General features: G+C 46.8%; 1 protein-coding gene across 1 annotated transcript in view; it reads left to right on the forward strand.

Annotated features, from left to right (window-relative positions):
- ryr2a (ryanodine receptor 2a (cardiac)) overlaps nucleotides 1-12190 on the forward strand; it is a 957985-nt gene that overhangs the window by 395476 nt on the left and 550319 nt on the right. Inside the window, exon 4 of the mRNA XM_085980259.1 lies at nucleotides 10138-10152. Coding sequence (XP_085836385.1) covers nucleotides 10138-10152 — 15 coding nt within the window. The remainder of the gene's footprint in view (nucleotides 1-10137; nucleotides 10153-12190) is intronic.

Consider the following 12190-nt stretch of genomic DNA (forward strand, 5'->3'; position numbering starts at 1 on the left):
CCGGAACTCTTCGGACACAAACTGTGGTCCGTTGTCGGAGCAAATCTGTTCTGGCAAGCCATTCCTGGCAAAAATGGTCCGTAGGACTGCAATAGTTTTCTCCATGGTGGTGGAGGACATTTTGATGACCTCAGGCCATTTCGAGTGCACATCCACGGCTATTAAAAACATTGAGTCCATGAATGGACCAGCAAAATCAATATGCACCCGTTGCCATGGAGATGAGGGCCACTCCCATGGGTGTAGAGGGGCCTGTGGTGGTGCATTTTGGACTTTCTGGCATCCTGAGCAGCTCTTGGTCAGGTCCTCGATTTGTTTATCGATTCCCGGCCACCACACATAAGCCCTGGCTAGGCTTTTCATTTTTACCCCTTCCAGATGACCCTCATGAAGCTCATTGAGCACTCTATCCCTTAACTTGGGTGGAATTACCACTCGGGATCCACACATCAAGGTCCCCCGGCACACTGACAGCTGTTCTCTCCTTGTCGAGAATGCTGGCAACAGTGAGTCGCCATGTGCTGGCCATCCCTTCACCGTCAAATCATATACCCGAGACAGTGTCGGGTCATTTCGGGTTTCCTTTTCGATACAAGCGTTAGTTACCGTTAGGTATTCAACTATAGTCGAATGGAATATTTCGACAGGATCCACTGCTGGTGCTTCCTCCGCAGTAGGCAGTGGCAGGCGTGATAGCCCATCAGCATTTCCATGTCCTTATATCAGCCCTTATATTCAATCTCATAGTGGTGCGCCCCTAGAAAAAGTGACCATCTTTGTAGTCGTTGCGCAGTCATCACCGGAACGCCCTTCTTCGGATTAAAAATGGATACAAGAGGCTGGTGATCAGCCAGCAAGGTGAATTTCTGCCCGTGCAGATAGTGATTGAACTTTTTCACTCCCCACACTAGGCTGAGGGCCTCCCTGTCAATCTGGGCGTAGTTACGCTCGGCTGAGGTTAGTGATCGTGACGCAAAGGCTATTGGCCTCTCTGAGCCGTCCGAGAATTTGTGCGACAGCACCGCTCCAATGCCGTAGGGTGACGCATCACATGCCAACCGAATTGGTAATGCCGGGTTGTAATGGGCCAATACCTCTTTTGATGTGATGATTGTTTTGCTCTTCTGGAAAGCTTGTCTACATTCGTCACTCCACTTCCATGGCACCCCAGTTTGCAGTAGGGTGTTCAGTGGGTGTAGTATTGTAGACAAATTTGGCAAGAACTTATGGTAGTAGTTCACCAGCCCGAGGAACGACCTCAGTTGTGACACATTTTCCGGTGCTGGAGCCTTGACTACTGCCTCAATCTTCTCTGGGGACTTATGTAACCCCTCTTTATCGATAACGTGGCCACAATACGAGATCTGTTTTCTAAAAAACTCGCATTTGGGGCGGTTAGCTCGGAGCCCATATTCCTGCAATCTAGTGAGCACCTGCTCCAGGTTGGCAAGGTGATCACTGTCATTTTCGCCCGTGACCAGGATGTCGTCCAAATAACACTGGGTCCCTGGGATCCCTTGCAGGACTTGTTCCATTGCCCTCTGCCAAATAGCCGGAGCTGATGCTACCCCGAATACCAGCCGGTTGTATTGGTAGAGACCTTTATGGGTGTTGATTGTGAGGTATTTTTTTGATGCTTCTTCTTCCTCCATTTGCAGATACGCCTGGGCCAGATCAATCTTAGTGAAGCGTTTCCCTCCAGATAGCGAGGCAAAAATATCTTCAATCCGCGGAAGTGGATATTGTACGGTGTGAAGGACCGGGTTCACTGTTACCTTAAAGTCCCCACAGATGCGAACCTTCCTTGATTCCCCAGGCGTGCTGCTCAACGACTTTTTCATCACAGGGACGATGGGTGTAGCCCACTCACTCCAGTCTACCTTGGACAGTACACCTGAACGTTCCAGACTCTCCAGCTCTGCTTCGACGGCTGGGCGGATCGCATAAGGTACCGGTCTGGCCTTAAAAAATTTTGGGCTTGCGTTTTCTTCAATTTTAATCGCCGCTGTCATGCCTTTTAGTGTACGAGTCCTTGCTGGAACACTTCTTTCGCGTCAGTTAGGATCTTTGACAGTCGCCCAGGTGTGACGTCGTCATCCTTTTTGTCAGCCACAGTCAGTGCCTGTATGGAATGCCAATCCAGTTGTATTTTCCAGATCCATTCACGTCCCAGTAATGGTGGTCCTCCATCTTGCAATACATACAGGTCTAGTTTTGGTGTTTCCTTACCGTTATATATAACGGTCACCCTTATTTTTCCTTTGGGGTAGACTTTTTGCCCCGTGTACGTCTTCAAAATAATTTTTGTGTCTCTCAAGGGTATGTGTGAGAATAGCCGCTTGTAGTCCCGTCGGTTTATGACTGTTAGGGCTGATCCTGTGTCCAATTCCACCTTTACCTGGACTCCTGCTATCTTGAGAGTGACCCAAATGGTTCGGTGATCCTCCATTGTGATCACATTATGTAGTTTCAGACAACTCAGTTCCCTGCTTTCGGAGTCGTTATCACTCTTTTGTTCGTCTGAACAATTTTCCGTCATCTTATGTACCTTCTTGTACTTTCCTTTGGTAGGTTTCTTATTGCTGGTTTTCTTTCCCGACCTGCAGACTCGTGCTATGTGTCCTACTTTTCCACACTGTCTGCACACTTGGTCTTTGAACCAGCAATCATTCTGGTCGTGTGTTGTTCTGCCGCAGCGATAGCACTTCTCTGTTCCATATGACATTTCGTTTGTGCCATATTCTTGCGGTCTCTGTTGTATCTCTGCAGCGCCCCGTGCTGCTGCTTCATATGATACCGCAATGCTGAAAGCCTTTTCCAGCGTAAGGTCCTTTTCAGACAAAAGCCGTTTCTGGGTTCCTTCACTTTGAAGCCCACACACAAACTTGTCCCTTAAGGTATCTGCCAGTCCCGCTCCAAACTGGCAGTGTTTCGATAGTTTGTGCAGTTCTGTTAAATAATCAGCATTGCTTTCATCCTTATGCTGGTTCCGTTTGTGAAACTTGAATCTTTCTGCTATCAGCAGCGGTGTGGGGTTTAAATGTTCCTTTAGTATCGTTACTATGTCTTCAAAACTCTTTTCCATTGGCTTCATTGGGGTTACTAGATTTCATAATAAAGCATACGTCTTTGTACCCATTAAATTTAACAATACCGACGCTTTCTTGTCATCTGACACCTCATTTGCCTTGCAGTACACCTCTATTCGTTCGACATATGTAGTCCAATCTTCGACTTCATTGTCAAATGCGGTGATACTGCCACTCTTCGGCATTTTGGGTGTGGTTTAAAATGGCGTCTCGCAATGGCTTAAAATGGCGTCTCCCGCGCTTTCCTTCCTCCCCCGCTCCCGGTGGTTCTTGTGGCAATGGCGGCGCCCTGTTGGTTTCGCGCGCTTCTCCTGCGCTGCTGCCAACGCCGCTCTCGGCGGTCCTCGTGGCAATGGCGGCGCCTCGCGGGTTTCTGCGCGTCTCTCTCTCCCTCTCTCCGACGCTGCTCGGCCCCTGAACACCGGCTGCGCCCTGTGCGCTCTGCCCTCTCTCTCTCCCCCGTCGACGCTGCTTGGCCCTTTGCTGTGCCGCTCGGTCGGGCTCTAGCCCGCCGCTGTCCGGGAAGGGTCTGCCCACTACCTGTTGCCATCCCGTTTCGCTGGACCACCTCGACTGGAAAGCCAAGCCTGGCTCTCGACAGCCTCCCCCGTAATTCTCGAGTCTCTGCTGGATGACTGGGCGGTTGCCCGTGGTCGACGCCCGAGTCTCTGGCCTTGACCTCCAATCCACTGATCTCCAGGAACGAATCCCCGGGAGGTGATGCAGAGTTGCAGGTAGGTTCGAACCTGCCTCGTCGCCAATGTTACGTCTGGGTATAATAAGATACAGACTGCAACAGAAACGGTACAACAGGTGTTTACTCAACGTGGCTCACAGTTGAACTGATCTGTACAGATTACTACTCAGTGTTATATACAGGTGTGGTCACTGCCGGTACTGCAGTATACATGAGCTGTAAAAAATAGTTCCCTCCTTAAAGGTATATACTTTACAATTGGCTGTAAAGTGCTTTGAGATGTCCGGTGGTCGTGAAAGGCACTATATAAATGTAAGTCTTTTCTTTTTTCAAAAGAGTACTCAAGGTTGTTTTACCATTTGATTTTCTCTTCCTTGCTCTGCTGAAGCTTGTTATCTCCACTTGGCACTCCCCCTAAGTGATCAGTTCAGCCCAGAAACACTCTGACTACAGGATTATGTTTTATCTTTCAGTTGTTACAGTAATCACTATCTGACTAATTTTAGCTAGAACTTTATGCATCCTAATTCTTGTGTCAAATATCCAGGATTCTTTAGAGTATCATTAAAGCAGACAGTCTGATGATATTGTTTGTTGCAAGTCGAGAGCAACAAATAATACCCTGCCCGTTGTAAATTTGAGATCTGTCTCATTCAGGATCGTCACTGAGAGGGAGTAAAGTAAGAACGAATGATATGAAAGTGGATGAATCTACTGTGATGAAATATGCCATTCATCAGGCACTGTATTCCCTGTGTTTAGTTTAGTTTCAGTTTCATTTCCTTACCTGTATTGTATTGTGTGTAGGGCTCCGCCCATACCTGGCCCCTACTTAAGCAAGCCCCAGCGTGTCTCACAGCAGTACAGCAGATCTCTGGATGAGAGACACTTCTCCAATGTGTATTACTTTCTGAGTTAATAAAAGCCTTGCTTTGCTCCGTTAACGTTGAGTCTCGGATTCATTGAGGCACATCATCTACTGTTTAAGGTTTTGTTTGCATTTAATTTTATTCAAAGAACAGAATTAGCACTTGCGAGCTTTTCACCGTCACAATATTTAGAAAATGAGTAAAAATGTGAAGCCAGTTGGCCATATTGGAGGATAATTATGAATACTTCTGTAATTCAATAGAATTTAAAATGTTGGATTCACTTGAACACTTGAAAATTTCTATTATTTTAGCACATTTAATTCTCGGGATGTGGGCGTCACTGGCAAGGCCAGCATTTATAGTCCATCCCTCGTTGCACGTAAATGAATGGCTTGTTAGGCCACCTCGGGGCAGTTGAGAGTTATCCACGATAGTGTCGAACTGGAGCCACATATCGGCCATGAGGATGGCAGGTTTCCTTCCTAAAGGACATGAGTGAGCCAATTGGGTTTTTAGCCACAATCTGACAGCTTCGTGGTAGCTTTTTAGTTCCAGATGTTTGTTTTTTTTAAACTGAATTCCGTTGCCATCAGTAAGGATTTGAACTCACATTCTCCAGATTACCAGCCCAGTAACATAAACCACTCTCCTCCTTCTTAGGCAGTCCCTCGGAACCGAGGATGACTTGCTTCCACACTAAAAATGAGTTCTCAGGTGACTGATGAGTCCAATGCGGGACCTACAGTCTCTGTCACAGGTGGGGCAGACGGTGGTTGAAGGGGCGGGTGGGTGGGGTGCTTGGGTTGACGTGCGCTCTTTGCGCTGCCTGCGCTTGGCTTCCGCTTGCTCCCGGCGAAGAGACTCAAATCAAATTTTTAAAAAATCAAATCAAATCAACTTTTATTGTAATTGTTAGTGCACAAGTGTAGTACAATAAAATGTAGGCTTGCGGCTCCCGAGAGTGTACATTTGGATTAAGACATTTAAACATTCAACATATATTTGGCTTGTAATACATTAACATAAACATAACCATAATAAAGTGCATTGGCACATGTGCAGGCTTTAGAGTTTATTTGTGGAGTTCAGTAGGATGACAGCCCTGGGAAAGAAGCTGTTCCTAAATCTGGTCGTACGGGTGCGAATGCATCTGTAGCGTCTCCCAGATGGCAGGAGGGCGAACAGACCGTGGCTGGGGTAGGTAGGGTCTTTGATGATGGACCGTGACCTCCGTAGGCAGCGTTTCTGGTATATGTGCTCTATGGTCGGTAGCCGGGTGCCGGTAATTCGTTGGGCAGTTTTGACTACCTGCTGCAGGGCTTTCCGGTCATAGTAGCTACAACTGCCATACCATACTGTGATACAGTTTGTCAGGATGCTTTCTATAGTGCAGCGGTAGAAGTTAGAGAGGATCAGGGGTGACAGGTTACATCCCTTCAGCCTCCTTAGGAAATATAGGCGCTGCTGGGCCTTCTTCACCAGAGAGGTGGTATTGAGGGACCAGGAGAGGTCTTCCGTGATGTGGACTCCGAGGAACTTAAAGCTGTCCACCCTTTCCACCACAGCCCCATTGATGTGGATGGGGGTGTGACTTCCGCCTTTGGACTTCCTGAAGTCCACAATGATTTCTTTGGTTTTCTTGATGTTAAGGGCCAGGTTGTTATCGGCGCACCACTTCACGAGATGCTGGACCTCCTCCCTGTAGGCTGACTCATCGTTGTTGGTGATCTGGCCTACTACCGTGGTGTGATCCGCAAACTTGATGATGGTGTTGGAACCATTAACAGCCACACAGTCGTGGGTGAAGAGGGAGTAGAGGAGGGGGCTCAGCACACATCCTTGTGGGGCCCCCGTGTTCAGGGTCGGGGGGGGCAGGTGTGGTTACCTAATTTGATAGACTGGGGTCTGTTTGTTAGGAAGTCCAGGGTCCAGTTGCACAGGGAAGTGTTCAGGCCAAGAGTTTGGAGTTTGGTGGCCAGCTTGTTGGGGACGACAGTGTTGAATGCTGAGCTGTAGTCTATGAACAGCATTCTGATGTAGGTCTCCTTACCATCTAGGTGACTCAGTGCCGAGTGTAGAGCAGTTGTGATTGCATCCTCCGTTGATCGGTTTGCACGATAGGCAAACTGGTGTTGGTCAAGAGAGGCAGGAACACTGGCTTTGATGTGGGCTAAGACCAGTCTCTCGAAACACTTCATTATGATGGGTGTGAGTGCGACAGGTCGATAGTCGTTCAGGCACGTCACAGCCGTTTGTTTTGGCACAGGAATAATGGTAGCGGTCTTGAAGCATGTAGGGACTACTGCCTGGGCCAATGACAGATTGAAGATGGCGGTGAAGACATCAGCCAGCTGATCAGCACATTCCTTGAGTACCCGTCCAGGGATGCTATCTGGTCCAGCAGCCTTTCGTGTGTTCACTCCGCGTAGAACACCCCTTACGTTAGAGGTCGACAGAGTGAGCACCTGGTCTTCCGGGGGTGGCAAGGCTTTGGTAGCTGGCTCCCTGTTGTCCCTGTCAAAGTGAGCGTAGAAGTTGTTAAGCTCCTCCGGAAGGGAGGCATCGCTGACCGGGGGGCTGGTGTTTTTGCCCTTGTAGTCAGTGATGGACTGGATGCCTTGCCACATGCGCCGGGGGTCCGAGTTGTTGTGGAAGTGATCCTCTATCCGCAGTGTCTGTTTCCTTTTGGCAGTCCTGATACCTTTATTTAGGTTGGTCCTAGCTGCACTGTAAGCCGCCGCGTCGCCAGATTTAAATGCTGCGTCGCGTGCTTTCAACAGTGAGCGGACCTCTCCGTTCATCCAGGGTTTCTGGTTGGGGTATGTCCTGATATTTTTATGGGTCGTGATGACCTCGACGCAGCTGTTGATATAGAATAGCACTGTGGATGCGTATTCCTCGATGTCATTATTGGCAAACATGCCCCAATCAGTGCGTTCGAAGCAATCCTGAAGCTCCGATACTGCCCCCTCTGGCCATACTTTCACTGCTCTCTCTGATGTTCTCCCTCTTTTGATGAGCGGTTTGTATGCCGGGGCTAGAAACAGGGAGAGGTGGTCAGACTTCCCAAGGTGGGGGCAGGGAATGGCCTTATAAGCGTCTACAATGCTCGTGTAGACTTGATCCAGTGTGTTCTCCCCTCTTGTGGGGCAGGAGACATTCTGGTGGAATTTCGGTAGTACAGTTTTTAGGTTTATGTGATTGAAGTCCCCCGCGACAATAAAGGCTCCGTCTGGGTGCGCAGTTTGTTGTTCGCTGATAGCCCTGTAGAGGTCCTTCAGTGCTAGTTTGGCATTAGCGTGTGGTGGGAAGTAGACCGCAGTGATGATAACAGCCGTGAATTCCCGAGGCAGGTAGAAGGGTCTGCACCTTACCATGAGGAATTCCAAATCAGCCGAGCAGGATCTATCAATTATGTCAGTGTTAGTGCACCAGGCATTGTTAGTGTAAATGCACAAACCGCCTCCCTTGCTCTTACCGGAGTCTGCAGTTCTGTCGGCGCGGAAGACTGTGTGTCCTTCCAGTTTGATGGTGGTGTCAGGGATGCCGTTGTTCAGCCAGGTCTCTGTGAAGATCATGGCGCAGCATTCCTTTGTCCTTTTCTGTGTGGAGATCTCCAGTTTGATCTCATCCATTTTCTTCTCCAGTGACCTGACGTTGGCCAGGAAAATAATAGGGAGGGAGGGTTTGTGTGGGGCCCTCTTCAGCCTGTTTTGGATACCGGCCCTCTTACCCCGCTTCTGCTTGCACTCTCTGCGCGGTCTGCGCTGACTTCCGGCTGGGGAAGAACGCCACGCTGGTCCCGGGGGTCGGGCGATGTCGGGAGGCAGATCGATGCCACCGAGTGTAAGCCGCACGCAGTCGGCCCCAATGTCTAGGAGCGTCTGCCGGCTGTACGGTAGGTCAGCCTTTAATTCCCGAATCAGCAGAGTCCAGAAGAGACTCAGAAGGAGGGTGAAAATGCTCAGTCTCGGGAGAGACAAAGCCGCTGCGTCCATGCGCGCCGCCATTTTTTTTTATCTCTCTCTCTCGGGGTGTTCGTTGCCTTCCCAGATGCTTCTCCTCCACTTTGTGCGGTCTTGGGCCAGGGATTCCCAGGTGTCGGTGGACTTTTCCAAGGAGGCTTTGAGGGTGTCCTTGAAGCGTTTCCTCTGCCCACCTGGGGCTCTCTTGCCGTGCCGGAGCTCCGAGTAGAGCGCTTGTTTTGGGAGTCTCGTATCGGACATGCGGATGATGTGGCCCGTCCATCGGAGCTGATCGAGCGTGGTCAGAGCTTCGATGCTGGGGATGTTGGCCTGAGCGAGAACAGTGACGTTGGTGCGCCTATACTGCCAATGGATTTGCAGGATCTTGCGGAGGCAGCGTTGGTGGTACCTCTCCAGTGCTTTGAGGTGCCTGCTGTACATAGCATAAACCGCTATGCTACTGTTGACCTAATATATCAAGATCCTTTGTGATATACTGGGGGAAAAAATGGCAATAAACAACTGCATCTCTTGTAATTACATTAGATCAGTAGCTGTTAACAGGTTAATTACTTGCAATGTTTGCAAATCCAAATGCAATTGTCACATCCAGTGAAGTCTGACTATCCGTAATCAAAGTGTTAAACTGAGCAAATTGAACAAAATGACACCTCAGCAGCAAGGTGTCACAAAGCACTTCTTGGAGCAACTCATTTGAAGTGACCCTTTTGCACCCCCAGACTGCAATGTAAGTTGTTTCTATTTTGCATAGATTAACTAGCCATGACAGATCTTAACCCTGTGTGACCTGTTTTAAGCTCCTAAATGCTGTTTCCAGTAATAAGATATACAAATTATAAGATACACAAGTTAAAAAATGTATAATAGACAAAAGATACAATTTTTGTCACAGTTTACTATTTTAATCTATCATGAATATGTAAGCTAGGAAGTGTTGAGGAGCAGGATTTTCCTCATTGACCATGAAGCGTTTGGGGATGCGAATTCCAGAATTAGGGTTGAAATTGCAATTTGTGATATTGGTAACAACACATTAACATGTTTGTACATTGTTCCTTTGCCCACTATTTTAATTAAGTTTTTTTTTATTACTTTAAATGGGTTAATGCTTTAATTTAAATATCCTTCAAAGAAATTTCATACAAACCTGTTAAGATGATTGAATTGCACCTCAATTCTCTGTATAAACTGCTATGTGCACTAACCTGTTGCTTAGTAAATTGTGATTTCAGCTGGCGAGCTTACCTTTTGCTAATGGGGACTTTATATCATGATTTTTGTTTTAATGTGCTAGGAGCATAAAAGCAAAAAAAGTTGCTAAGTTAATGCTTTTCTGGTTTCCTACAACAATGATATACTGAGGTGATTGATGTTAGTTATATTCATAACTTTTCTAACCGTAAGTAAATCATAATAGTGCTAAGTTCTTATGATTTTAAAATAAAAATACTCATGTAAACTAACTTTCCAAAATATTTTGTATGCTTACACAGAAATTCATGATGAAGGTAAGCAAAACAAGTATTTCATTGACCCTCGCACCGCTTCTGGCAAACTGTAGCATGCTTGTAAAACGCATTACGTAGCATTTGCAGCTTTTATTTTTAGCATGCATACGCGCACAGTTAATGACAGAACGCTATATAAATACAAGTTGCTGTTGTTGTTATTTTGTCAGAAGGTACCCAGTGCGCCCACCACTTCGATTTATGATGCTCAATCAACAGTCACGTTTCTTATGAGCTTTTTGTTAAAAGTAAATTGCTTACCATTTCTTTCTTGGCTATACCCCTTAATATATAAAACAAGTTCATGAACAAGGAGCAGTGTGGTGGTGCAGAATGTTGGAGCTCCGACGCTGTGTCACAAATTCCCCACATGGTTACTTCCAGATCTCAGTCCTGCCGTTGGAGGGCATTTCAGGAGGAAGCTAGTCCATCTATCTGAAGGGAGAAAGGAACGATGTAAGAACCACTTCAGGCTGCCCTTGCATGATTCCTCGAGGCCTGTTACAGAGTAGAACTCTCAGAATTGTTAGAATCCAGCGATAGGTCGCCTGTCTGCCCTCTTGGTGTGGGCACGGCCTGTTTCTTGGGATGCCTTAACTTAGTCATCTTTTCTTAGGTGATATTGGTTAAGGGAAAAATGTTGACAGTGAGGAAACTTCCTGACCTTTTTTTTGAATAATGTTGTGGGATTTTGACATCTACTTGAATCACTGGAACAGGGAGTTGGGGAGCTTGGTTTAACATCACAGCCAAGGGACTGAATTTTCAACAATCCAGTCTATCCTCAGTACAGCACTTTATTATCTGGCTAGTTTAAAAGCTCAAACCCTGGTGTAGCACTTGAAGTCATATCTTTTGGCCCTACCAACTGAGTGACATTGACCCATAAGAGGGAAAGGGGCAAAAACATTTGTTCAAGAAATAAACTACAGGAAATAACTGAGCCAAGGCACGGCACACAAGTACCTTTTGAGCTGCTCACTTCAAACTTTCCATATCCTTGATATTTTGTGCTCAGTTGATAACTTTCACCCTGATGTTTCAAGCTGCAGGGGATGTGGTCACTTTACTCTTAATTTATAAATAAGACCATTGGTTTAAAAAAAATCTTCAATATCTGCTTTTTTTTGACAATTGTTTATTTCATATCCACCATGAGCAATGTAGGTCAAACATTTCCTCCACACCCACCTCCCCAACTTGATTGGGGTGTAACTCCGATGGGACGGAGGGGTCATTTACAAACAGGAGGCAGGAGGTTGTGTTATAGTCTGTGTTGGCACCTATGGTAAATGCTGGAAGATTAGTTGATGTGCAGCAGTGACAGATTAAAGCACATCTGCAGTCCAATGCACTTTGTGCATGTCTTATGCATGTTCATCGTGGTGAAATCAAGAAATCTGACTAATACTAAGGCCCTGCATAGACCGGATTTTTCTTTTGTTAGGGAATTAAACCAACCAATCATCAATGTTTCGCATCTCGTGTCAGGTCGCGAATACATCTAAGAATCAGGCTAAATATAGAAAATTCAGAGAAGTGAAAAAGAAAATAAGAGGGGCAAAGAGAGGGTATGAGAATAGAATGGCAGCTAACATAAAAGGTAATCCAAAAGTCTTCTATAGGCATATAAATGGTAAACAGGTAGTAAGAGCAGGGGCAGGGCCAATTAGGGACCAAAAAGGAGACCTACGCATGGAGGCAGAGGGTATGGCTGAGGTACTAAATGAGTACTTTGCATCCGTCTTCACCAAGGAAGAAAATGCTGCCATAGACATAGTGAAGGAGGAGGTGGAAAAGATAAGGGATGGGATAAAAATTGATGAAGAGGAGGTACTAAAAAGGCTGGCTGTACTTAAAGTAGATAAATCACCAGGACTGGATGGGATACATCCTAGGATGCTGAGGGAAGTGAAGGAAGAATTCGCGGAGGTATTGGCCATAATCTTGTAATCCTCCTTAGAAACGGGGGAGGTGCCAGAGGACTGGAGAATTGCAAATGTTATACCCTTGTTCAAAAAAGCGTGTAAAGATAAAC

Source organism: Somniosus microcephalus, chromosome 3, assembly GCF_052327205.1.
Source record: "Somniosus microcephalus isolate GS21.2 chromosome 3, FLI_Smic_1.0, whole genome shotgun sequence".
In the NCBI taxonomy this organism is placed as follows: Eukaryota; Metazoa; Chordata; class Chondrichthyes; order Squaliformes; family Somniosidae; genus Somniosus; species Somniosus microcephalus.